This window comes from Nipponia nippon, unplaced genomic scaffold, assembly GCF_047370975.1.
Source record: "Nipponia nippon isolate SJK-2023a ecotype South Korea unplaced genomic scaffold, ASM4737097v1 scaffold_3, whole genome shotgun sequence".
NCBI classification, from domain to species: domain Eukaryota; kingdom Metazoa; phylum Chordata; class Aves; order Pelecaniformes; family Threskiornithidae; genus Nipponia; species Nipponia nippon.
Window position 1 is genome coordinate 60,838,811 of NW_028262347.1, and position 25,415 is coordinate 60,864,225.

A 25,415-nucleotide genomic window follows, 5' to 3' on the forward strand; every position below is an offset into this window, starting at 1 on the left:
TAGTTGGAAGTGCACGTTCAGACTCCTGTGGCATCAACACAGCTTTCTAAATGAATTAAAGAAAAAAAAAAAAAAAAGGACAGACTGTGGAGGTTCTTTTGCAAAAGACTTTCAAAGCCCTATCTGACTGACGATGTTCTGTGGCTCTTTGTTATGAGCAGCTTTGTGGTGCTGCTGTTGGTCAAAATTCCCTCTACCAGGACTTCGCGCACGGTGTTACAGTTCTCCACTCCGCAACTCTTCATTATTTCTGGGGCTGGCACCGTGTCCAATATCCATCCTCCTTCCTGAACAGTCTCCCTCGGCTCTTCAAGTCAGGGTAACTGAGTTGTCCCCAGATGTGTTGCAGGATATGACACATTTCTCTACTAAAATAGTCTCATTTTCTCCTCTCTTTCAGTCAATGGGGATTAGACTTTATTTGGTTTAACAAGTTATCGTAAAAAATGTAGGAAGTGCTCCTGGTTTCCCTTGAGCGGTGCTGGGGTTCACCTCCTTCCTGATCTTTCCAAAGACCCAGCTTTGCGTTACTGGTCAGTTCTGCCCACAGACATCTCACCAATGCGTCTGGTCCTTGGAGGGACCGTGGCAGGTCATGGCCAATAGTCCATCAGGTAACTGGAGATTAATCGATGTTCTTGTAAATAAGCAAACAGGGTCACAGCGGGCTCTTGGCAGATGCGATGCGATGCAGAGATTTGGAATTTGTTGAGGAAGAGAAAGTGGATTTTTCTATTCTAGTGACACTACCTTTCCCATACTCATTTCTCACAGCCTTGATGAGGCAGATATTTCTATGCTTGTTAATAATTAATAGGCCAGAATCAATGCTTTGATTTAAACAGCTTCAATAACAAAATGCAAAGCAGGACTTTGGTCTCAAACACAGAGTGAGTACGCTGGCTTGGGTGAGCAACAGCATTAGGACTTAAACCAAAATATAAAGTCAGCAATCTATTCATAGCCTTGAGCACTTTCAGCTGAAAGCACAGCTGTAGGACTACTCATTTGCTGTGAGTTATAGATGTTCTCAAGTCTTTCGTTGGATAAAAACATGCATTGTCACATTTAGGGTTTTTTGAAGGTTTGCTTCAGTATTTAAGTAAATTTAAATGGTATCGATTTAATTTCAAGAACTTTATTTGAGTGTGAAAATCCCTCATATATCTTGCACAACTGTACAAATAACACTTTTGTCCATTTTAGGCATAAACATGGTTATCATCACACTGGGTGCTATCAAAGATTTTATTTACAAAACAATTACTAAAATGCCTGATGTCATATTTCCATTTATTTATTTCTTACCCATAGGGTAATAGGTCCACCATAATTGCTTGGTGCATTTTATAATACAGAAGAAAAAGCTATGTTAATAAAATCTAACAAAAACTCACAAACAGCTACAAATCTGACAGAAAATGTCTAAGAAAAATTCTCCCCAAAATACAATACATTTTTCCACACATACACAGTACAGAATAAGTTCAAAGGCACAGCTTTGAATTTTGCTTTTGTAGAAGTATATAGAATTATCACCACGTGAAGGAATTGAGAGAACAGTTTCATACCTGTCAATAGGTAATTAAATGAATAATCATGTCTGCATTGTCATTTTCTTTACATAATTGCTTCATATCATCATATTTAACATATGTGGCTCTGAATCCAAAATCTTCCCAGTCCCCAAGTCCCTTCTTAACCTTGTCATTACTGACCAGAGAAATTAGATTTTTCCAGATTGTGCAAACTTAACACAAATACATATATAATAAGAACAATAGTCAACTTAAGGCAGTGTATAATTCAATGCTACATGTCTTCTCTTTTGTAAAGATCAAACTTACTGGATCAACAGAAAGGTGCATCAATATACAAAGTTAGCTGGAAACTGAAACCTACAACAACACGTCTTTTAAGGAGCCAGATAGAGGAATTGATATGAACAAGTGATGACTTGGCAGAATGGTTTTTAAGGAATGCATTAAGAGCTTAAAAGAAGAACAGATGACAGAGTTTTGCTGAGGGTGAATTTTCTGTCTTTAATTCAAATTATAAATAGGTCCCGTTCCAGTACTTTTTTTGTAAGACTCATTAACATTTGTCAATAAGAGAGGGGGGCAAAAATGGCTCACTCAAACTGACATCACACAGGGTTGGCCCACATGCCAGAATTAAAAAAGGCACAGATTGGCCCAAAAAGTGGTCTAGAATAGCACAAAAATCTTTTCCGGCTACAGGAACATTCAGTCACACCTGTCTGCAATCTGCCCACATTATGAACTACGTTTATCTGCCCAGGATCTTTTCCATCTTCGCCTCCCTTGAAGAACGTCCATGAAAAGTCCCACATAACATAAAGTTTTTAGAATTCTTTTACGTATACGGGCTTAGCTGATACCAGTCATTTTCATTTAGCCCAACCTGTGGTGGCTTCCCCATTGATGTAGGCAAAGCCGGGAAAGTGTTGCATGTGCTCATATTCAGAATTTCTGCGCGTAGTCAAGGGGGTGTACATGTCACTAGAATTTCCATATCTTGTGGAGTGCATGGATGGGCTCGTGTAGCAGGAGTTTGCAGCTGGGACCTCCGGCCAGCGAGGAGTCACTGGTGTGGGATGCAGCCTTGGAGTACTGCTCATCAAACAGGGCTCCATTCTTGATGTTGGGCTGTTGAAAGGATACTACAATAAAACCAAAGAAAAACAAATTAAAGATTTATCCACCACGTACTTAATTTTAAAATAAGGGCTGGTGCTATCACGATTCCGTGTTTAACAAAACCAAAATCATATGAATTAGCAGCCCTCTACAACTACTCGGTAACATACCGAAGGTGGAACATCAGATAACTAGTGCCTGCAGCCAAACCAAAGTGTCAGGGAAAGTCTTGCAAAGCAGTCACTGCATTTAAATATTGAATTGATTTATCAAAGAGCTAGGTACTGGCAGGTATATCTGGGAGCAGAAAAATAAATTGAATTAATCTAATGTTTTTCTGACAGCTTTTACTTGGAAACTTGCTATTCAGTAAAAAACAGTATAAAAAGTCCCAACTCCTGCCCACTCAACTGAGTTTTGAGGGAGGAGAGTAAAAGGATCTTTATTACTGGAAAGGTGTCTTCCCTTTTAAATGTTCACAAGCCATCCTGCCAGTTTCTGCAGAAAAATAGTATGGTCTGGCCTCAGAGCGAGCAGCTAATTGGAGATCTTGTGAAAAGAGGCAGGCAGAAGAAGAATCTCCCTATTCCCCAGCTGTTCGCAGTGACAGTTGGAAACTAGAAATCAAAGAAGTTCGACCAATGCCTCCCAGTAAGGAGAAGATGTGCTGAGGATAGGATTGGCAGGAAAACAGAGAACAGCTTTTGCCCTCTATAGCCACAGGCTGCCCAGCAGCAGAAAGTAAACTGTGCTTATGAGTGCTTGCTTAACGCGTATTTGTCTTATTGCCTCTCTTTCGGGAGCAGATCATCTGTGTGCTGTGCCTAAGAAATGGCTGTCCTTGTTTTGCCCTCCTATTATCCATCTGCATCGCAGAGACGGTTAGGATCCCTGTTCCCCTTGACCAGCCATGTGTCTTCAGAGCTTCTCCGTTTTACACACAAATGCGTCCATACACACAGGGCTGTACCTTTTCTACAAAAAGTGTCATAATTTTAAATTTCATGATCTTGGATTGTTTGACACTGTGGTATTTCCTTAACTAGAAAGCTGTCACCAAAGTAGGGCTATCGCTTCTTCTCATGCTTACACACCTTACAAGCTGCACGCCGAAATTTTATATGGCCGAGGACTGTAAAACCCCTTCCCCATATTTTGGAGGGTCATGGAGAGAAGAGCTGCTGTAGTTGTTCCTAGGAGGGAGATGGCAGTGATTCCCAAAGGGTCTCATTACTCCACTGCCGGATGGGGCTGGGGTTAATCAGTTGCGTAAGCGGGTCCCCAAGGCAATTACAGCAATGCCTCCATGAGGAGTTTCTGCTGACTCCCTCCAGACCGCAGCCAGGAAGGCAGCCCTGCCTTGGCAAACGTATTCAAACACTTCACAAGCCTCAGGCAGCTCAAAAGCCACGCGCTGGCCATTTCTAATTAGAGAGGAGGGAGAAGGCTATTTTTGACCAAAATACTGTAGTTAGTGATTTAGCATATTCCATGGCGTCCTGGAGAAACAGGCCAGTTAGCAGATGAGAGAGAAGAGAGTAAAGCTGTACAACGCACTATTTAGCATATACTTCTCAACGCCACAGAGACTGTGGATTTACCTGTGCAATCAGCTGCTGAAACAGGCAGGTAAACGGCAGCACCATATTGGAGCATCAGCACTTCAACTGGTACTGCGAATACAGCTATCAGAATAAGCTGTATTGGCAACACTGGCAACAAGTCTACACAAGATCATCTAAATTTCCATCTTCACCCCAGCAAAAGGCTTTTCAGTAGGAAAATTCAGCAGAGCTTAGGCACTGACTGCAGAAAGCCTTATATTCCTCTGCAGAAGAATCACGTGTGCAGACTTGCTTGCTTTCCAGAAGCTTTTGCTGAAGAAAAGAGCTGCCTGTGCCCAGCAGCAATGAAACTCAAGCTTTGAAGTTTTATATGAGGTGATTTGAATTTAGGATCATGGTTCTCTCCTTTAACTCATTAATTAAGGACAGGGCACTCTGTTAAAAGACAAACAACTTGCAAGTGTTCTAAGTAAATAGAAGAGGTTCCAGAAAAAGTTGAACAATTTTCATATTTTTAATGTTTGGGAAGCTAGCTAGTAGATTTGGGATGCCGCTTTCCTGGTCTGCACCGGCAGTACACCGAAGTAATTTTCATGCTAGTGCCTGCTGACTGCCTTCACCAGAACATCTTGGTGAACAAAGCTCCTGCCATAATGAATACAGAGGAGACAAGTAGTTATGTTATTCACTACAGCTTCAGAGTTGAATTCATCTCACCTAACTTTAGTTGTCAAAAAGTCAGGCATCTAATAAAAGTGAGTCATTTGTGCCCTGTCTACAGCCACCAGAAGAATTTATCAAACCTCGACATAAATATTTAAGACAGAAGATGAGCGGTCCTCAGAAGATGGCTCTTTTCTTCCTCCTGCTACATGATATAATCCATTAGTTAGGTTGGCTCAAGTTAAATAATAGTCCCTTTTCCATAGTTGTCAAATCCATAAGCTGTTTTTTCCTGACTGATCTCAAATGTCCCACTAACGACTGTGTACAAAATGCTTTGAGATGGTAGGAGTCAGGACCAGGATGGATCATTGGGAAAGAACCACACCACACAAATAATACATTTTTAACTTTCTGTTTTCTGTATGCCACCTGTGGAGCTGCAAGATGTGGGCCAAGCTAGAAACATTCTTCTTTGTCTTCAGTAGTGTTTTACTTGATACCAATTATCATGGTCTTTGCCTTTATTACCCATTGATCTATACCTGAAGTCACTGTAGATTCTTGTATTAAAGAATATACTCACAACAAGATTAATCTAGACTTTTGCTATAACGCACCAATGATTATCTCTTGTCTTCTTCCCAATGTGATATCTGATCTGCTCTGTTGTTAACCATAACAGAATCCATTACCATCCTGACTCAGTGCAATTTTCCTTTGAGGTTGTGAAACTGAAGTTGTGACTTATAACAGGGGAATTACTTGCTTTCATACCCCTTACAAATGCCAAGAGAAAGCCCTGGCTTCAGCCAGGATAATCTGCTCCTTGATAATTTGTAGACTGCAAAACTTTCCTCTATAAGCAAGAAGAACAAAATGAACTCTGGGAATATCGTGGTGGGTCTCCTGGTTGTACATGGCATTATGTGGGGAAGCCACATAATGTCTTTTAGGTAGTTTGGACCTAAACCTGTGCCGTTGGGGGAACGAAACCTTGGCTCCCAGAATGAATTTCAGGATGCACTGAAGAGGAAAGATAATCCTTCTCCCATCTGCAGTCAAGAGGCCATGCTAAGGCTTACTAAGAAGGCAGGGCTAATGGCTGTGCATGAGGAGACAGGATACAGTGTGCTGCTTTTCTTTTTCATCAAGCACACCCCGATGCAGCTGTGTTTATGAATGTGTCATGAATGTAAAAAGAATAATTGCTTGAAAATGACATGGACCCTAAATATCTAGTATTTTACAATAAATTCTGTTATGACTGAATGCAAGATGGAAAGTTTTGTAATGGTAGGTCAGCTAATCGCAAATGAGTCAGTGACTTCTTTTTCCCTACAGTGAAGAGACTATTGAAAGACAATATTTTTAAAGTACTCATTGGCCCCTGCCTGACTATTAACTCACCCAATGAAGCATCTATTCAGCCTTGTTGGAGTGTCCAAAGCATAGCCATCTGGGCGGATGCCTGCCCATGCTGCCTGAATCACCTTTCACACTCTACATCCGGTTTAATGAAGAGTGCTTAAGCACGCTGAACTCAAAACACTGGGGCCTAGTGATCTTTGCCAGATATAAAAGCGACGTTTGTTGGAGGGCTCTTGACAGGAAATTACCATTTTCTGGGTTAACTCACACTTGCTGCTACTGCTGCTGTTAGACCTAGACAAGAAGCCCTTTAAGTCTGGGAGACTTTGAGCAGATTATTGTTCAGGCCTTGCCCAAAAATGTAAAATTAATTCAATTTCTTTTAGTATTATTTTAGAAAATACAATGTTAAATATGTCCTCCCATGCAGTCAAGACTGGGTTCCTGCAGTGCGAGGACGGAGAATAATCTCTTTATTCTTATCCTCAGTTCACTTACTGATTATGCATGGAGGTGAAAGGTGTCTCTGTCCGAGCAGCAAAATATTTTCCTTATGAATGTGGCTCTGACTTTACATTGCATTAGCTCACACGTTTGCAGAATGCTGTAAGTTAACGTTGTATGTTAGCCACTACTTTAGGACTTGCAAGTAACTCGTACCAGAAATTATAGCAATTGCAAAGAACTGGCTATAAATTAACGTCATAAAAATACGCTTAAAATCTCAAAAAATGACATAATCAAAACTATTGATGGATTGCATTTTTATAACTCTTAATTTGATCCTTTTCTCCACAGATTGAAGCTTATTGAATATTAGTCTGTCAAATAGGTTGGGTGAAACTTTCAAGTCAATCTAAGTGATTTTGGTACTTTTGGGAGTGGCATTTGGAGCCTTATGAAAATGCTATTTGTAATTATTTAAAAATAATGGAAGACATCTGTTTCCTGTTGCATTCAATACATAATTACTTCAATTACATTCTAACAATCTCAAGTCTGTTATGAAGCCCTACAGTTCGGAATGATGATTCTTGTTGCATGGGTGGGATTTGGACAGTATTTTTTAGTTTCTGTCATTACTAGCTGTTTGATGACAGAGTGGTTATTGGGAAGGGTATATTATTCTTACTGCACTGGTGTAGTCATGAGCTTATACTGTGTGTGTGCTGGAGGGCCAAGAACTTTCCCCCTTCTTTTTTTTGTGAAGTAGATGGGCCAGAACAACATGAATAGACAGTAAAGCATGGGCTCTGTCTGGGAGAGGATTTCTTTGTCTCCCCCACTGTAACAAAAACCAGTTACTAATTTCTTCCAGTACTGCCTGCCCCCTTGTAAATCCTGCTGTAGAGGCATATAAAGGGAAGTGAAGACGTGGTTGGGTAGAATTGTGGCATGCAGCATTGCACAGAGAAACCAAGTGGTGCTGAAACTCATAGGGCATTTCTGGGAAGTTATGTGAGACCACTGCAGTCCTCAGAGCAGTTTAGGAGAGTCAGAGTACAAACACGGCTTAAAGCTCCTTTAACTATGGCCCCAATACTGTGCTCTGTGCCTCTGAGAGGTGCAGATCCAATCTACCGCGTAACAGCAGATTGTACTACTGCAGCATTTTCCAGACTGGTGTGTTCTGTCCAGACCACGGAAGTAAACTATGCTCTTCATAAACCAAATCTGTCAACAACAAAACAGCAGCGCAAGCACTTGCTGATAAAAATGTGCTTCTCCCAGTCCCAGAAGTTGATTAGTGCCTCTTGAGGGCAGAGCCCCAGTTCAGGAACAGCTGACCCTGGCTATGCTCCTGAGCGCAACAGGAGATACCTTAAAAGCAGGGTGGAAAAAAAACCCAAACGCTTGTCTTTAAGGTGAGAACTGCATCTCAAAGAACAAAACTAAAGAACAAAACAAACACACGCTACTATGCCACTTCTGTGGCTCTCTGTTAAGTATTTCCACCTGAGATACACCATTTGCAGCTGGTTGCTCCATTTTGGAAGTGCAAGGGAAGAAAAGGTAAAATAAGGCTGTATGTAGCGCGGGGTCTAGGAGTGCTTCCCAGATCTAAGTGGCTGATCTGGCAGCTTCTTGACTGAGTCCTTCCTACCTACTCTGGGATCAGGTTTGCACAGACAGGCTGGAGGGGAGCTGCAGCTCCAGCAGGTTCCCTGCTCAGCACAATTGAGAGAACAGGGTGTTCGCATGCTCCCCAGACTAGACCTGCCCTGCAGTGCACATGCAGTCCTTAGATAACTCCTGTGTGTAGAGCATCCATCACAAGAGAAACTGAACAGATGATAACTCTTAAGTCTGGAAAAGAAATGACAGGAAGGAGGTGAGAGGAATGATGCAGATCTATAATGTCTTGAATGGCGAGAGTAGATAAATAGGGAATGAATATTCCCTATCCCTCATCACCCAAAAAACATAGGGCACCTAATGCAATTATGAGATAACAGACTTAAAATTAACAAGAGAACATATGTTTCATGCAACCCATCCCCAAGTCTTTAAGTACAAAAAAGCTAAAAGGACTAAAAAGCTCTAAGACAGCGTAATGGAGAGCGGTTTACTACAAAATACAACAGTCCAGCTGCTGCTTCCCACTCAGGATGTCCCTAGGTCAGCACTTGCCAAAGACAGTGTGGCTATGCTGGTGAAAGGACCATTCTCTACTTACCCTATTTCTAAGACTTTTCCTCCACACATTTGTTTCTGGCCATTGCTGGAGATAGGACTTGGATAAATGGACCTACAATATGATTCACTACAGCCATGAATTAGAATACTTACACATATATATCGTATGTTTGCCATTTTTCATACTGCATGTACAGTGATGCACATTCACATGATGTGCATCTTTATATGTTACCAGATATATTAAAATATAAAAATATACACTGCTGCAGATTTCCCCAATTATTCTTCCTACTAAAAGTGTTATCCTTGTGATTTACAAAGAAAAATTACTGCAGCGTGAATTGCTTTGTGTTTAAGGAAGAGGTGGAATGATATGAATTGAAATATTTATGGGTAGCCTGAAAAAGGATCAAGACCTATCCAGCCAGGGTGAAACTTGCAGACAAAAGCTGTGATCAAAAGCCAGTCAAGTGTACATTGTGGAGGTGGATTAGGTGGTGACATTGTGAAGGCGTTACCTTTGAAGGGGGTACCCCTCTGCTTAAACTCAACATAGGTTGATAAGAACACTCAGAGGCTTTTAGACAGAGTTGTTGTCTATTTTCTACCCTGACATCTGGTACATAAAACTGCAGAGGCAGAGAACTGACAAAACATAGTGTCACTATAGATGTGTTTATGTACACGCATTACACAGTCTTCTGTATGATGATGAAGTAGCATCATAGGATTGTATGCACTTCTGCACTATGGCATAGAGAATTAGGTAGTAACAAATCAATCTGTACATCGTTTTTCTTTATTTGTGTGCCAGGCTCCTGGCCAGTAAGCCAAGTCAAGAAATGAGCAATCAGGCCTGGAGTTACAAGGAAGCAACTGTTCTGAAAACTATTCACAGATGCTGATGAAAGAAAAAAAAAATTCGGATCAAGACCAAGGTTTGAACAGACTGTCCCTGTCAACAAAATGACTCTTAGCCATCAGTGGGAATTAGTCAGCCTATACTGCCAGAAGGAGCCAGTTTTAGGCTTATGCTGGGTTAGTAGCTGCAGATATTACTTCAGCAGTACATTTAGTCCCTTATAAAGTTTTTTACAAGCCCTCTCCTCCATTTTTTTGCCTTCTTGTGCATCTGAAAGCCACTGACCTTTATGAAACTATAGGATACTTATCAAAATTTCTATTTAGCCCAAAGTCACAAGACACTTATCGCATTCCTCTGTGAGCCAAGGTAAGCTCCAAGACTGTCTCAGAGGTGGGAGATAACAATAACCTCTCACCAGTCTGTTATGGGACGGGGCGTGAGTGAGCATGCAGCTGTGACACATGGTGCTTCAGCGGTATCAGCCTTAGCGACTACTACTGTCTCATTTCCTCTAACACTAAGGGATTCAAATTATCCAGAAGCCTCTCACTAACGTGGACTTGCCACTGATCAGGTGAGTGAGGCTTGGCTTGGGACCCCCATCCGCACTTTTCAAAAGCTGTACATAATACAAGATCTACAGCTGTGTGACTTCTTTCCTAACACAGCCCCACTGTAAAGATTCCAATGACAAAACCACAGTAGACATCTTAAAATCAATACAATACAACCATCATTATTTTGTCAGGTTGGGATCAACATGCTGCATGTTGGCAAATACAATTTAAAGGGTCACTCATTCCCTTCCCCTTTCCCAGCTGTTCAGTTCCCCACTTCCACTGTATAAAAGTTATTGCCTCCATCCCCTTTGCTCCAGTTCCGCTTTTTTTTTTTGTTGATGGTCTGTAAATTGTATCTGTGAAATGATCCATCTTAAAGTTCTACTAAACAAACGAACAAAAAATCAAGCACAGCTCTCTGTTTTTTTTCAGGAACATTTCTCTGGGATGGAAAATAGCCTCAAAATAACTGACTTGATAAAACCTGGAGTATGTTGCTTTCTTCCACAGAGACAGATTGGACATGGTGTTCTTTGAGACAAAAATAGTAATTTATAACTGCAGCCTAAAACCCACCTCGATTACATGTCACCTGTTTCGGCTCAGACCCCTGTCTGAGACAAGGTCTCTCACTGAATCCATGTTTGTAGAGAAGAACTTAGCCCACATACAGATTTTTTTTCTTGGGAGTTAATCCCTAGACACTGTCCTAAAGAGCATGATAGAATATTAGCTAAAGTTGAGCCAGAGTTCTATATTTGGACTGAATGTAGATTATAACAAAGAGTTCTTTTGAAGAGTTATGGTCAATGCCTCCTCTTCTCAACTGATTATATTACCACAGCCATACACATTGCATCTCCTCCAGTTTCAGTATAGTGGCAGCTGTTTATATATTCATTGCAAATTTGGCTTCCTGTATTTTGATTTTGCAACGTCATGAGTCCTACTGCAATTCCTTGTACCATGTTCCCCTCAGAAAGTCTGCTAGAAAAAGAGTGGAATTGTCGTAGTTCCCTAACGTTTTATTAGGTACATCTTATGAACGTTTTTGGTTAAAAGTAGCTAAGAAAGGACTTATCATCAGGACAGGCATTTCACAGAAGCTCACTTAGCTTTAAAAAGAATGTCAGCAAATTCCATATTAAACCATTCAAAACTTTTAGATTATTTTTGAAAGGAAGGTTTCAGTTTGTAGCTCCTTTCAATACAGAATGAGCGCATTGAGAGCTTACAAGCAGCATGAGAAAGAACATGCTAAACACAAGTTGAAATAATTTTGCTCGCAAGTGTGATCATTAAACCATAGCTGTTCTTGTATGTTCAGGACAGTTCAAAGGCTAGCAAGAGAGGAAGAAATGATCTGACATCTGCACTTGTAGAGACAGCCTACTACAGTATGAAAAATATTTGCATGATTTTAATGTATGTTACTATTTCCATATAATGTGTTAACCATGACATGAGTAAACTAAAAATGTGTTGATCTTGATTTGCTTTATTTATTTCTTGCTTAACTTGTGCTGTCTATGCCAGTGTGACAGACAGTTGTCAGAGGGCAGAAAGAAAATCCTTGTGTGGGTGATAACATTCCTAAACAGTAAAAGCCTAATTCTCTGTTTTACACAGATTCATGGCCTTACAGACCATTTCAGAACCAGCACTCGTATGGGTTTTCTGCAGTAAAGGATAAGAGAGAGTAAAGAAAATTGGTAAGCCAATTTTAAGTCAAAAAGTGATGCATTCTGGAAAACATCTTGAGATAACAGGGTAAGGCCTGTACTGAAAAAAACAATGAATACAAACCTATCACAGGACACTGTAATTAAACCTTCACTCACTGTTCCTATTGAAGATACAGCAGCTGCAACAACCCTCAAACAAATCCTGACACCTCATGTAGTGTGATGGAGCAGGTGTTACACAAATGGGTGAGAAGTTGTAGACTTGTTCTTTCCATAAGCTAGGGAGCCATTGTTGAGCTGGTCCAAATGAGCATATTGGGTTTGTATAGGACAATCTTCCCAGCAGATCTCAAAAAGCTTTAAGGGGATCGATACCGTTATTCTGATCTTACAGCTAGGGAAAATGAAGCATAAAAAAGAGAAATGACTACTCTGAGATCACCTAGCAGACTGATGCCAAAGACCAGAATGAGATGCAGGTTTTGTGTGTTCTAGTCCAAAGCACTATCAAATTCACATCTTTGCATCTGGTATGAAACTGTTCCAGTCGAGTGATGATAGTTAAGCATGATGTTCCCTAATATACTTTTATAAATTTCCAGTAGATAAAACATAAGAGGTGCCATATGGATGGAATACCCCAATGCCATCTCCTCCTGCCCGTACCTGCCTTTTGCAAATCTTCCAGCAGAGAGCCCAGAGAGCAGCTTCCTACACTGGAGAAGCACCAGTTGCATGATGTAATAAAGCATCGCAGTGGCACTACTTTTGAACTGTTGCTAAATATTATCTTCACACTTAATCTGTGCTGGTTCCTACTAGCACAGTTTTGTGAAGTGAAATAGTCCTGAAATAATTACTGACATAATTTCTCAGCATTACAGCAGGAGACTACAGCATACAGATTAAACAGAACCTCTTTGCAGTGGCATCCTGAAGTTATTCAAACTATATGCAGAACTCACAATTTTGGCAAATTCCTAACCATACATATTCTCAAAAGCAGAGGCCCCAGAAGAATTCACTATGGCCTCTGCATCTACTTTCAACTACATGAAAACACTTCTATTTCTTGTTGGGAATCTCTGCCTATTCCCAACACCTAAGAAACATGCAATTTAATCATTTTTGGTTTAGCTACTCCTTAACACAGAAACACTTTCTATGATCCAGGCTGCTGGATTTTAGAGTTAGTACTTTAAATTCACAATCTAAAGCTACTTCTGATAAAAGAATTTCCACCAAAATGAAAAGATATCTAGGTAATATTAGAAAAGAAAAAAATTAGGGACCATCAATGACTAGACTGATGACAGCTTATTGATCCAGACAGCTAATATGCTGATAAATTTACAAGCACAACTTTACTTAAAATGTTATAGCAAGCATTGTCAAGTAATAAATCCAACTTACCTGCGAAGAGCTTCTGTGGTAAGCTGAGTAGTGAAGTGGTCCAGAAATAGCAGTATCATGTGGTAAGGATGGATACTGACTCTGCATTGGATGGGGATGCTGGTTGCTATAGCTACCATAGTTGTAACTTCCTGTGTATCTAAAATCCATTTAAAAACACTATTTAGTACGCATAATAATTGTATTCCCACTAATAATTCTAGAACTTCTATGAAACATACAGTTGCACTTTTTTCAATAGGAGAATGATATTTTAAATGACCTTTTAAAAAAAGATATTTCCCAGCTCAGCTGGGAAGCAGATGCCACTTAGTGAAATTATGTGTTTAGCACAACAACAAATAGAGTGTCTCAGCATGTTTCTGTGACTAGTTTTAAATTGCCGACTCATTTGTGCACTCTCTAAGGAGAAAGTGTCTTTCCCTTTTATTATTATTTTATTGCCATGTTCCTAGTAAATTGCTATCCAGGCTGAGGAAGTATGGTAAGACTTGACTTAAAGAACTACACTCTGGAGTTCAGCTCCTTGCACTTGGGTCAGATGTTCTTTTTTTGGGAGGGAGATGTATTAATTTGCATCTGAAGCATACAATGTACAGCTTTAGAACAGCTGACTCAAGAATAGAGTGGGATTTGAGGTTGGAGAACCTGCCTACTTTCTTCTTTTATCCCAACCCTTTGTCTAGGGACAGCCAGGGGTAGAGGAGGGAGCAGTTTCCTTAGCTGTAAGAAACTGCAGGGTCAGTGTTTGTTTGCCACCATTATTTGGGCCATTCGCTAGGAGAAGATGCATGGACGTTTTCTGCAACCTCCCCATCTTTGCCTAGCCATGTGAACATTTGATGCTAATTCAGCACAGAAGTTTAAAGGTTCTTAAAATAATGCTATTGAAATCATAGAATCATAGAATAAAAGAATGGTTTGGGTTGGAAGGGACCTTAAAGATCATCTGGTTCCAACCCCCCTGCCATGGGCAGGGACAACTTCCGCTGGACCAGGTTGCTCAAAGCCCCATCCAGCCTGGCCTTGAACACTTCCAGGGAGGGGGCATCCACAACTTCTCTGGGCAACCTGTTCCAGTGCCTCACTGCCCTCACAGTAAAGAATTTCTTCCTTATATCTCATCTAAATCTGCCCTCTTTCAGTTTAAAATTGTTACTCCTCATCCTATCACTATGCTTCCTGATAAAGAGTCCCTCCCCATCTTTCCTGTAGGCCCCCTTTAAGTACTGGGAGGCTGCTATAAGGTCTCCCCGGAGCCTTCTCTCCTCTAGGCTAAACAACCCCAACTCTCTCAGCCTGTCCTCAGCCCTCCCCTGGACCTGCTCGATGAAACACAATGAAACACAAACCATGATAAACAAACAAACAAGGTAATCAATTCATTGTGTGAGAGAGAAGGCAATTATTTGTACAGACTTATTCTTTTTCTGGAAAGTTCAATGTAATTTTTACACTGGGTACAGTTTAAACTTCTGTTATTCTTTTGATCTTATAATGGTATTCTAGAGATACCATGTCATGTCTTGTACCAGACAATCCAACAGATTCCAAATGAAATCAGAGCACCCCTTCTAAAAACCTTTTCAGGACATAAGGCCCTATGTCCATCTTCATTGTTCAACACTGAGCTCTCATTCTGATATTCACTGGGAAATATGAGCGGTTTTCATAATCTACCTCAGACAAGCTGGTGTCCACATAATACGACTTTGATAGTCTCTCTGTGGAGAGTGGGGGAGAGAGGAATGGCTGTTATGGAGCTGTTGCACACTGTTTGAGGTAGGCAGACATTTTGTGTTTTAATTCCTTCAACACAACAGACTGGTAAATAAGATCTGCAACAGACATTTTTGGCAGTCTGCATAAGCCTGACATTCATGGTGCAGCCTTCTCTGCTTGAAGAAGATGCTCACCTATCTAGTCCCTCCTGTAGTCTGGGTTACCCTTGGAGTCCCAAACAAAGCCAAGTCCTGTAAGGCAGCGTTGGCACTTCATGCTTTCTCTAGTCATTAAGGATGCTATGTCCTAGTCTGGAAGCTATTGATCTTGTCTCCTTCTTTCAAACACTCATCACATTTTGCTAAAATATAGCACTTTAATTCACTTGAGCATGGCGTTATGAAGTTTCTTATCCTAATCTCTATTGTGTATTTTTGGTTCAGGAAGCTTCCTCTTTCTCTCTTCAACTTCAGGAGAGAGAGCACTGAGGACCTGAGAAGGAGATGACCATGCTCCTTCAAGGTTAGTATTCTTCTGCCTATCTGAAAGTGCTTGGCTGAGGAACACTACATCTCTCTAAGAAGAAAGTGCACCTGAAAAATCCAACAAAAACGTTTTCTGCCAAGTATCACGTCTTACAGTGCCTTCTGAACCACATCTATAGCTACTGAGTAGTGAGGATAATACACAGATGGCATGTCTTTGAGGAAGTCTAGCTGGGAACTAGCAGTTACTCTAGAGTCTAGCAGCTATGATTCAGAAAGAGTGGTCAGCTGATTGTACAAAGAATAATGCAAAAAGTCCTGCATCTGGGATGGCGTGACTCCTGCAGTGGTACAGGTTGGGGCCATTTGGAGAGAAAGCAGCTTTGCTGAAAATTGCCTAAAAGTTCTGGTGGACAAAAAGCTGAACATGAGTCACAGCATGCCCTTGCAACAAAGATGACCAGATACATACTGGGCTGTATTAGCAGGCGTGAAGACAGCAGGCCTAAAGAAGTCATTATTCCTCTCTATTTGGCACTTGGGAAACCACATCTGGAGTGTTGTGTCCTGTTTTCAACTCTCCACTATAAAAAGGACACTGACATACTGGAGTGAGTCTAGTGGAGGGCCATCAAGATAGACAGGAGACTGAAGCATGTGACTTACAGGAAGAGAACTGGGTTTGTCCAGCCTTAAGAAGAGAGGCAAAGGGATGATCTACAACTATCTAACAAGAGGATACGGAGCAGCTAGAGCCAAACTCTTCTCAAAGGTACAGTGATAGGGTGAGAGGCAACAGACACAAGTTGGAACAATTGGAATTCTAATTAGATATAATGATATTTTCCTCTATTAATACCACAGATCTTCCATTTACAGTGTGGAGAGTATCACTGTGGATTTAGAAGATTTACTGGAGTGAGCTAGAGTAGATTATGAACCTTGTGCTCTTCTCCAGTTTCACAAATCTGTGCTAGTATTGCTTGCTATAAGGCTTGTTTTAATAATGGGGAACAGATCATGTAGCCCTTTCTTCACTTCTGGTAACATGCATTTGGCTTTAATCAATTTTTATTTTACAGGGAACAGTTTTTATCATTGAACTTACATTTTATTTTCTATAACTGGCCAGAAGCACAAATAAAATATTTGCACAATCAATTCAGTCTGTATTTCAGTCTGTAACAGTCTATATCCAAGTCTCTCTTGGGAGCTACTAGGGCTTTACATTGTTCCAAGGCTTCAGTTCTTAAATATCTTTACATTGTGGAATATTGTGGTGTAAACCGCTCTGATCTTTTAGGTATTCTCTTTCTATCTCAAGGTGCTTTGGAGCCTCTATATTTCACAGAGGATCATCTTTAGTGTGCAAGATTGGTAGGAAGCCCAGGAGAACTGCTGTTAGGAAACTTTCGGGTATGCTGGGTGGCTAAGAGTCTGCATTTGGTGGGAAATGCACCTACAGCAGGGGAAAGGCTCGTGGCCTCCATACTGCTTATGCTCTCTACTGGGCCCTTTTGCATGGGAGTGAAGCTCAGTCTTTGGAGCTATGGCAGCTGCTTGCTCCATTTCGCTCTTCTCCAGAAACCTGCAAATCTTAGTGCAGACTTTGATCTCTCTTTCTTTTCAGGGCAACCATCTGTTTGAATCTAGCACACAAGGTCTCTTATTTTTCCTTTTCCTCTCTGAAGATAAGGTTCTTTAATGCTTTTAAACAAGCTCTGTCTTGAATCTGTGACTGTACCTTCCGTAAGAACTATATAATGAGTCTTATGCTTCAGAAGACCATGGGTGAGGTCACTGGATTTCCCTGCAGACATTTCTTCAGGAACATGTCTCTATAGCCTGTCACATTAGATTCAAATCATATAAAAACTGAAATACCAATATGCTGATTTTGCTATAGATACAAAGTAAGTACAAACTGTAATGATTCAAAAAAATTTAATAGTACTATATAGAGGGCAAATGAGATCAGGAAATCATTGTGATAGAAGCCACGTAAACATAGATTCATAGAGAGGCCCTATGCCTATGAGCTTACAAAGTCAATTCCAGAAAAGAAGGCAGATGTCACTGAAATGTTTAGAAGCATCACCAAAATGTTTCTATCCTTCTGTCACACATAAAACCAAATGGCAAAAGAAACCAGATTATAGAAGTCTTTGTTGCCTTTCAGAAAAAGTCCCTTCACCCAGATAAAAAAGTTTCCTCAAATCACCTACCAAAGGCAAGAAATTCCTTTAGTAACAATGAAGTCTCATACGTGCATACATATATGTTTATATGTATATGTATACACTACCTTACTGTGGTCTGTTCCAATTCTTGCATCCTGTTAGCTCCTGAACCTCCCTGCTGCCCTGTTTCTGCCTCCACCAAGTAGTCATATTGCTGGGTAGGAGAGATGTTCCATATCTCCATATCCAGGTTTCTGCAGGAAGGGCTTAGCAGTGACATTCCAACCCAAATCCAAACCTGCCCACATCCAAAAGGGAAGGGGATGCAGGGTTCAAATTAACCTACTGTCACCCTGCCAAACAGTATGCAATCATCTTCCACACTGGGAAAGCACTTCTGCAAGGGTAATGAGTATAGAATGAGACTGAGGAACTCAGTAAAGTCTTTTGAATGTCTTGCTTCATGTCAGCATCTGGGCGCTTGCTAATCTTGCTATGTGCCTGGCCCCTCTCCATCGATTATTTTGTGATTGCTTCTTTTTAGTTATGGATATCTATGAGTTATACACTTACTCAAATGAGGATGGCACAGAAGAAGTGTTGCTGGATGAAAAGAGCACTGAGAGACACAGCCTGTGTTTCTGAAGTTTTCTAAGATCAAATAATGTTATATAAATTTCTACTGTAATTATTTTAATTGAGAGCCTTGAGCAAATTTTGGTGAAGGAGATTATTGTGAAAATATGGCTGTTTTTCCAAACTTTGGACATTTTTGATTTGCAGGTTTAACAGTAGTCATGGCATCATTGAGGCTGGAAGAGACCTCTGGAGATTGTTTAATCTAACCCCCCTGCTCAAAGCAGGGTCTGCTAGAGCAGGTTGCCCAGAATCATATCTAGATGGGGTTTGAATATCAGCAAGGACAGAGACTCCATAGCCTCTCTGGGCAACATATTCCAGTGTTTGATCACACTTACAGTAAAACAAGTTGTTTGTTTGTTTGTTTATGTTTGAACAGAATTTCTTGTATTTCAATTTGTGCCCGTTGTCTCTTGCCCTGTAACTGGATACCACTGAGAAACATTTGTCTCCATCTTCTTTACATCCCCCACCAGGTATTTATACACATTGATAAGACCCTCCTTGAGCCTTCTCCTCCTGAGACTAAACAACCCCAGCTCTCTCAGCCTCTCTTGTATGACAGATGCTCCAGTCCTGTAATCATCTAAGTGTCCCTTTTCTGGACTCACTCCAGTATGCCCGTGCCTGTCTTATACTAGGAAGCACAGTATTGGATCCAGTGCTCCAGATGTGGTCTCAGCAGTGCTGCGCAGAGGAGAAGGATCACCTCTCCTGAGACATGGTATAGTAGGATAGTTCTTTGGACACATGTAGCCTTTAGGATAGAACATGGCACAGGAAAACAGGAATCACAGGAGAAATCTACTGAAGCTTTCTCTTTTATAAAATATTCTGCCGGCCTACTGTGTTTTTAAATAGAATTAAATGAGATTATAAAACTGAGACAATATAATCATCCAACAATAACAACAGCCAAAGCATAGTGATACCAGCAACTTTGCAATACAGACTTACTACATCAAAAAACAGATTTCATTGCATTTCCAAAAAAACCCTAAGCATACGTTCATCCAAAAACCACAAAAAAACCCAAGCACTGGGAAGTGACTTACCCGTGTTCTTCTCTGTGGGGATAAACAGGTATCCGGTGTGTGACAGATGATGATGGTACATGTGGACTTCTCATGCAGGGCAGCTGTTGGGAATTTTCAGCAGGTGACCCAGCAGCTGTTGTCACAGTGTAGGTGAGTGACCACGTATAGGATTGCATAGCTCCTGCAGACAAACAAGCATTAAAGGAATACAGCTAACACGGGCTGTCGTTCACAGAGGTGTTACGCTTTGAGATGGTTACAGGACAGCAACCTAATACTGATAGAAAATAGACACTGATACTGGAAACAGCATCAATCAAAGTGAACAAAGAGTTATGTCTGAGGCATAAATAAAAATACAAGTAGATCAGCTTGAGTGTGCAAAGATCCAAAGGTAAGAGACATATCTGGAATAGCTCAGACTGTGAACTTTTAGTGTGGTATTGTAATTTGAGGCTATCATTTTTCAGAAAAACTTGGATAGGACTTAGAAATGGAGTAACACCAGTGCTAATATTTCTCAGGCATGATGCACCAAACCCTGAGGTCTCTCTCACATGGAGGGGGCTGCTGGCCTGTTTAGCTCTGAGGCTGATCAGGCCTGGAGTGAGGCAGGAAGTATGATCAGAACAATGAAGGATTAGAAAAAGATGGGTGTTAGCCAAATAAATTTCTTGGATCCTTTTGCAGTTTGTATCTTCCACCCAACTAGGTACCAGCCTTTGTAGTGGCAATACAGTGGTAGCTCTTCAAATTATAACAAATATATAGACAGAAATAGCCTAGCTGTTTTCTTTCCGCAAATAATGTTTCTTTCTTCTTTTGAGGCGGCAGGGACTGGACTTAATTTATTTTTTCATGTAGAGCATTTGTGGGAAGAGCAAAGCAAAGAAGTGGGTTTTCCATTTTGCTTGGAAGGTGCTGAGTTTTTTAATCATCCTGATCCCTTCCAGGCAGGAACTCCAGATTCATGAGCCAGCTGCTGAGAAACCTTTGTCCTTTGCACACACCCCTTTCACTCAGGAGGCTGACAGATCCATTGTTCCAGTATAACACAGCTCTTGCTGGAGGTCATGACCATACTGGCTGAGATTACCCTGCAAATGAGGACCAGAACACTGAATTTAACCCAATGCGAACACTAGTTTGGGGGTCTCTGGGCACTCTTGACTCTTTTCAGTAGCTAAAAGGAATTGCAGGAGGTGACTCGTTTTTTTCAGTGTGGATTCTAGGACTTCCTGTAGTATGAAAGGGCCTAATTCAGGGGGGAAGTGATTGTATTACCAGGTCTGTGTCCACGCCATGGCTTTGGGGAATGAAAAGCCTACCTCAGACATGCATAATTTTCTTCAGGTGTGCGTGACTTTATTTGGCAAAATCAGACAAATAATTTTTTGAAATGGGAAATGCTTAATTCTGGGTGTGAACGAAGGCATTCTGAGCTTCACGAGGTAAGTACAGCTTGAAATACTCCAGCAGGGTGTGATTTAGTGCTCTTACAGTAGAGACAGCCTTGGATGTGTTACAACCAAGGATATTTGTGCTAGGACTGTTTTCACATGCCTGCATTTTCTGTCACCGACTCTTGAAGTTTCTGTTTTTCATGTTCTCCAGTTGAAGAGGACCATTGAGATCCCTGAGACCAAAGAGGAGGCATACACATTTGAGCTAGCACATCAGTGCTGCTGTGGCTATGAGCAGTCACAGTTCCTTGAGTTGAGGAGAAGTGTTTAAGGAAGCCTACCTTCACTAGAAAATACAGTTTATGTGGAAGGGGACAAAACTGCTTATACGGTCACCAAATAGCTTCATTTGAAAACAAGAGAAAAACTGTTTTGAAAATATCAACAACTTGTCTGCAGAATATTTTGGTGAAACATTTCAATTTCAAAAGGTCAACATATTTTCCTAGCATTATTTTCCAAAAGAAAATTTGAAACTTTGTTTCAAAACAGGCCTAAATTCAAAAGGCAAAAACAAAGAGAAAAGAAAGAAAAGAAGGACAACAGATGGTGAAAAAACCCAAATACTTACTTTTAGGTAACATTACTGGGTTTTTTTTTCACTTTTCCACTTTTTAAATTCACCATAAACCAGAAGTTTTACTTTGACCTGAATTTATTTTTTCCAAGAAAAAATTTGGCCATTGAGCCAAAAATCTCATGACCTTCCTAGGTCTAACAAGAAGCGGTAATAACAGGGCCAAAAGATCCTTTTCATTTACGAAATATGGTTAATTTGACTGGCCCTAGCCATTGTGACAGCCTCCTTTTCTTTTTTTGAAAAATAGTAGGGATCTTATCTCAGTCTGAAGAAAATGAGTCAGTCCAGGACAGCAAGTTGTTTCATGTGCTCCCTGTGGGAAGTCAGACTCCTTGGATGAGAGGACTCGGCCACTCCTGGCATTCAAGTCTAACTGGCAGCTACCTCAGTTCAATTTTAAAATAAATGTTTAGGGTATAACATGCTTTGTGCCTGTCCAGACAACACGGAAACAAATACAGAGAATACGTCTTGCACTGGAAGAGTTGTGAATATCTTTGTTTAATTTTCCTAACCAAGAATTGTCCCTTGTACTACAGGACAGTACTTCACACAGCTGCTCTAGGAAATACTCGCTTTCTTTTGGCAGTTATGGTTTAGAAACAAACGTATGTTCGGTTTTACTCTGGATTTACAGAGTGACAGAAAGCTGTTTAAATTTTTTTTTCAGGATGTTCTGGGGAATCTACAGTTGCCTCACTTCTCTTTGCCTTTGTGGAAGGGATGCCATTATTTTCAGTGACCTAGTCACAAAGACAGAGAGGAAGGACAGAGAAGACAACAGATTTGCAGACGTGTGTATGTATATATGGGGTCAACCAGGATACTGCCAACATTGTGTTGGGCAGAAAAGGAGGAATGAGATAGAGTCTGAAAGTTTTTCATAATTAGCTTTTTGATACCCGCCTATGTCCCGGCCCTATATGATTAATTTCCTCAGCTGGCTGCAGAATTGAACTCCAGGAGATGAAGTCTCTTTTAGATATGACTGAACCCAACTGAACTGCTTTCTGAAATAAGCAAAAACAATAGTGATTGAGCAACATTTTGCTCTGCTTTGTGTTCTGAACATGCAGGGTTTGATTAAAATAGGGAAGTTCATTTATTATCACTCTTTTTTCTTTTCTCTTTTAATGAAAAAATTGATTTTGAGGTTACTAACCAAGAGGCCATCTGACCTGTAGGAGAGCCAAATATAAATGGAACTGCTATCAGTCCAACAACGGCTCCATTGTCATTGGTGCCATCATGTACACCAGTGCAGAAAGAAATAAAAGTTGCTTCAGGATGCTGCATTTTATATTTCCTTTATGCTGGAGTACATGACCACCCAGGTACAAGCCAGACACTCACAGCACTGTGTATTATGTCTGATAGTAAGCAGTACTGTCAACCTCAAGCAATCAGAAATCTGGAGTCAGACCCCCATTCTGCCCCCACACAACAAAGAGATTATCTTAACTATCAGCTTTAGAAAAAACACAACGCTTCCATTTGGAAGGGGAGAATTGCCTTTTGAAATTGGAACCCTTGACTTTTACACTCTGTAGCTATGAGAATTAAACTCTGATTGTTGAACAAGAGCCAATGTTCTCATATATTCATATGAGTCCAGGAGCTAAAGCTTTAGGAAAAAAACAGAAATTTGTTGTACTCACACACACAAATATGAGAGGTGTTAGCTCTGTGCAAGTATCTCCTGTGCCAGATTCCCAGAACTTTAATACCTAGCCTAGACTTGGAAGAACAGTGACCTTAAATGACCATTGTTGACCCGAAGAATTATTTGACACATATGCTTATTGAAACTAAACAGTAAACTGCATAGATTAGTTTACTAACATATTAGGAACTACTTACAATTCAGAGTTCATTTCAGGTTGTCTAAAAGCCATTGCACTGGCAAATGAGTAATCACAGCTTTAAGAGGGGCTTTTAGAGAGAATAACATAGTCAGCCATATAGCTATCACTTTTATTACAATATTGTTGCAGTTTGAACAATCATTAATCTGGCCTTTGTGATTTAGAAAGGATGGAGACTAATTATCCTTTTAAATGTCTAGCTACTCAACAAAAAGTTTTAAACAAAATGTTAGCTGAGCCATGCCAGATGTTCTACCACAGAATGCTATATATAGGATTTACCTTTCTTTTGCCCAGCATCATGTAATTGCAACAGTTTAATTTGATGGTTTTGTGCTGACCACTGACTGAAGGCAAAAACGTTAAAATGCAAGTTTAATAGTTAACTTTTATTGCCAATGTCACAAGGAAGAAAGAGTTAATGATGCTTTAAATTGGGGAACTCAGAGCTAGTGGTAACCAGTGGAACTAGTTCTCAAGATCCGCAAAGCATTTGCAGCGGTTTACATTTACCTCATAAGAGACACATAAGAAAATCAATAGAGTGTAATTTAAATATATCTGCCCAGAACAGAGGTTCCTGTTCCAAAATATTCCATATATTAATGCCATGAACCTGTATATGGAATAGTTTGATTATACATAATACATCTTCAGCACTCCTATTTTAAAGTATAGCAATTTCCTATAGCTGAAACATGGTTGTTATTTTATACTACTTTATGTGAATGAACCCTGCATCCCATGGTGTAATGGTTAGCAAACTAAAAAGGTGATCAGTTTATCTACATGATGAACATGGGAAATGGAGGTATTACTAATTGCCCAAATTAAGACCAGGAAATAGCCACATACTTATATTTAATCTTAACCAGACCACTACTTGCATTGACAAATTTGGCTTGCACTATGCAAAAATGATTTTCACACTTGCAAAAGTGTGCACCAGACCGTAAGAATAAAATCCAATTCAACCAGACAAAAGTTTTTAAAACAACCTAAAAATGAAAAGCTGGAAAAAACAGAGAGGTAAAATCATCAGAAATAGGTTTCTTGCCTAAGAAGTTCTGCTATGGGAACAACTATGTCAAGTTGTCCTGCCTGTACTGTGGGAATACGTCCTTCAACCATTATTCCCAAATGATCCTGTTTCTGGCTTGAGACTTCAAACTAGCAGACCTTGGCCTTACCAGGACATAAAAAATTAGAGAGAGTAGGAGAATAAAACAGACTGTAATAAAATAATAAACAACATGAAAACAAAAAGAAATTGCATTTGTAATGTTTGTGTGAGTCCATTCCCTTGCATTACTGGTGGGATTCAGGAAGGATAGGTAAGATTCGTGCAGTTCCCAGGCCTGCCTAGATCTGCGCCTGAGTCAAGTACCTAAGTCAAGTAACCTGAAGGTGGAAGCCCAGATAGCTGACAAATAGGCTATTATATAAATATGGAATAAACTTTGGGTTAATAGTTATGATGTCACATAGAGTTACAGTCTCTGCAGCCTAAACCGAAGTCCCTCAAATCTCCATTCCTGTCAATGCCACTGGAGAGTACGCAGTTCCCTACTTTTCAGTCTTTTACTTCTGGGTACAGTTCTGCATCATACTAAGTTCTGGTTATAACATCACAACGATCCCATTGGGCCACAATGTCTACACAGCAAGTTACTCACAAAATCAAAACTTTTCCAGACTCAAACATATACACCACCTCCAGCGCTGCCTGATCCAAAGCAGTGTGCTCACCTGCCATGTCTCGGAATCATGTGTCTCTTGTCTAACTGTTCTGGAGGTAATACCATCCTATTTCCCATTAAAGATGGTATAGTCTCTGACAGTAAGAAAACTTTACATTTCGATGTAGGGACAAATGTTCTTAAATCTCTTTCCACCACAACTACGCATTGTACTTCCCTGTGGCCCCCTTGAAAACATGAAAAACGTTTGTCAGAAAGATTTATTAGTCCTTTAGCCACTGCCAAGTTCTCCAGTGTGGTAAATTATCACTTTCTGACATTC

General features: G+C 40.4%; 1 protein-coding gene across 3 annotated transcripts in view; it reads right to left on the minus strand.

Annotated features, from left to right (window-relative positions):
- Positions 1 to 1,276: 1,276 nt before the first annotated feature.
- The window catches only part of RFX4 (regulatory factor X4), a 99,446-nt gene continuing 75,307 nt past the window's right edge, over positions 1,277 to 25,415 (minus strand). For all 3 annotated transcript variants that reach the window (XM_087765467.1, XM_087765466.1, XM_087765468.1), the window contains 3 exons: positions 19,504 to 19,666; positions 13,423 to 13,561; positions 1,277 to 2,683 (listed from right to left, as the gene is read on the minus strand). In XM_087765467.1, coding sequence (XP_087621593.1) covers positions 2,411 to 2,683; positions 13,423 to 13,561; positions 19,504 to 19,666 — 575 coding nt within the window. In that variant the 3' untranslated portion in view covers positions 1,277 to 2,410. The remainder of the gene's footprint in view (positions 2,684 to 13,422; positions 13,562 to 19,503; positions 19,667 to 25,415) is intronic.